This window comes from Gekko japonicus, unplaced genomic scaffold, assembly GCF_001447785.1.
Source record: "Gekko japonicus isolate JY-2015 unplaced genomic scaffold, Gekko_japonicus_V1.1 scaffold1653, whole genome shotgun sequence".
Taxonomy (NCBI): Eukaryota; Metazoa; Chordata; class Lepidosauria; order Squamata; family Gekkonidae; genus Gekko; species Gekko japonicus.
In genome coordinates, this window is record NW_015159761.1 from 380,021 (window position 1) to 382,608 (window position 2,588).

Here is a 2,588-nt window from a genome sequence, read left to right on the forward strand (position 1 = left end):
AGATTTCAGGGACTGCCTGAAAAGGAAAAAGAAGATTTGAAGAATACTCTGGGAAAGATCATCGCTCCAGTAACAGGCTTATCAGCAAATTAAATAATAAAAGATATAGAGTCTGCCTGTCGGGTATACTCTAATTACATTAAAAAAAAATAGCCTGCCTGGGGAGATTGTAGTCAAGTTTGCAAGAGGACAGACCAGAGATGTTAGATTAAAGGCAACTTCGGCAAATCCATCGAAATTTGGGAATACAAATATTTAGACTCTAAAAGACATCTCATTTGAAATCCGTCAAGAGAGAAAAAGCTACAAAGAATTAATCTCATTTCTTCAGACAAATGGAATACAATATCGCTGGGCGATCCCTGAAGGTGTCATCTTTAAAATTAATGATAAAAGAGAGAAGATTGACCCCATCTTTAAAGCAAAGGAATTTTTGGTACGACAGCTGGGGCCAGAAGCAGAACTCAAAGATGAAGAAACAAAATCGAGTGACTCTGCTACCTCTGGGACGGGGGAGGACTCTGGGGAGGAAGTGGGTGCGGGTGCGGGAGCAAGCAAAACGGTTTATGATTTTAGAGAAAGATGGCAGAAGTAAGGGCAGAAGGACTCTGAAAATAGCCCTATGAAAATAAGAAGATGATCAAGAAGTGTTCTCAAAATATTAAAATTACTAACATTGAAGCAGTAGTTAAAAATAACTCACAAGCAATGTTCCCTCTAAGCTGTAGAGTCTTTTGAACAAAAATTCTACTTTGTGAGCTGCTGGCATTAAAGTTGTGAGCAAGCGATTTGGATACTGCATAAATTAGTTTGCTCTGGAGCCATCCTTCCTGAGCGATGGCAAAAATGTGTGAGCCAGGGGCTAAAAAACTGTGAGCTAGCTCACACTAACTCAGCTTAGAGGGAACACTGCTCACAAGTATATTGTTATACTAACACGTATTTACTAACATGTAGTTTAACACGGAAATGATCTCCTACTCTTGGGGTTTTAGTTAGTGTGGGTATCTTTTCTTTATCCCTAGTTGTAGTCCCCCTTCCTATATTTTCTGTTGTATTATGTAGTCTATTGAAAAACCAATAAAATTACCTTCTTGGGGGTTTCAAAAAAAAGAGGAAACCCTCAAGACCCTCATGGGATGCAATGCGGAGGTCTGCAGTGGGAAGGAGGAATTGGCAAGAACTATTCCTCACCCTCTTCATGAGCAGCAGAGAGACTTCAGAGTCAACCCTATATATTTGGCTATTTTCTAATATTCAAAAACATAGTAGAAAGAGGAGGGGGATGACTGTTTCATTAATGAAGAAAGGACAACAAGTAAAGGTTTTTACGCTATATAGCAGTTCAGCTGTGGAATAAATGGTGTAGAGGGACTGTAGAGGCTGCTTCTATAAGAGATTGGAATGCATCTGTCAGGAATTAAGTAAATTGTTTTCGGAGAAGGAATTGGAGTAGTTGATCCATTGATTCTATTACAACTCTATGATTGTGTGTCAATAACTGGCACAATCAGATTTGGGTAGCTCCATGAACACCTGTTAAAATAACCTGGATTTAGATTGGTCTGCATCTGAGTAGAATCTTAAGAAAACGAAAGATCTGATAATTCATTTCAGTGCTTTTGTTTCTGCTTTATCCTGTCAGCCTTATTTTTGTCTGTTTTTTTCAATCTAATTGCCAACTCTGGCTATACAGTTTTTAAAATGCCTAATGCTGTTTATGTGGGTTTGGCCAGCTTGTTTTCAGTATCCCTGTGTGAAACACAAACCTTTGTTTTGAAGGGTAGGTCCAATTGTATAAATAGATCCAGAAAGCGAATTGTTGATGAACCATCTGCAAATCTTTTCAGTGAACTTTTCAGGTCATGTGATGATCTGCTAATTTATTTCCTCACTATATATAGTTGTTAGATGCTGAAAATATAAGCAGATAGAACTTCTTGCCTCATCTAGACAGAGGATTAAATTCTGATCTACTTTGCATGCTAAGTTACTGTTGATTCTAAGCAGCTGTTCAAGGGGTTTGTTTACTGGGGATCTTTCACATCATCTAGTAGTTTGTCGTCATTTCCCTGTACAGCCCTTTTGCCAAATTCCTTCCATGCATTATTTCAGGCTTGTAACCATGTTTACTAGAAGTATACGTATACACAAGTACATGAGAAAACAATGGAAGACGGTGATAGAGGGGGTAAAGGAATCTCCCCTTTTGGACCTGTCACGTTGAGCACAAGAAGAACCACATTCCTGTGTTACTAATGCAGATAGTACTTGAGTTCACACAGTACTTTCTCCATGTGATCATGGGTAGATATGGCCCTATGGATGGATGCTAACAAGCACAATATGATCACACAGAGAAAACTTATTAGCACTGAAGAATATATGAACCAGTCCTAAGACTGTTTCAGGAAATAACCATTGGGGTGATTTCAAAGGGTTGACACCACTAGCCGTTCATCATTCTTCCTCTCTCATCCTGTTTCCTTCCAAACCCTCCAGGGAGAAACCAAAGTCCTGAAGCTGAAAAATCTGCGACCCCAAGACTATGCCAGTTACACATGTCAGGTGTCTGTTAGAAATGTGTG

General features: G+C 39.1%; 1 protein-coding gene across 1 annotated transcript in view; it reads left to right on the top strand.

Annotated features, from left to right (window-relative positions):
- Positions 1–2,588, top strand: part of MDGA1 (MAM domain containing glycosylphosphatidylinositol anchor 1) — a 174,851-nt gene that overhangs the window by 150,850 nt on the left and 21,413 nt on the right. The window contains exon 5 of the mRNA XM_015406106.1: positions 2,503–2,585. Within this exon, the coding sequence (XP_015261592.1) occupies positions 2,503–2,585 (83 nt within the window). The remainder of the gene's footprint in view (positions 1–2,502; positions 2,586–2,588) is intronic.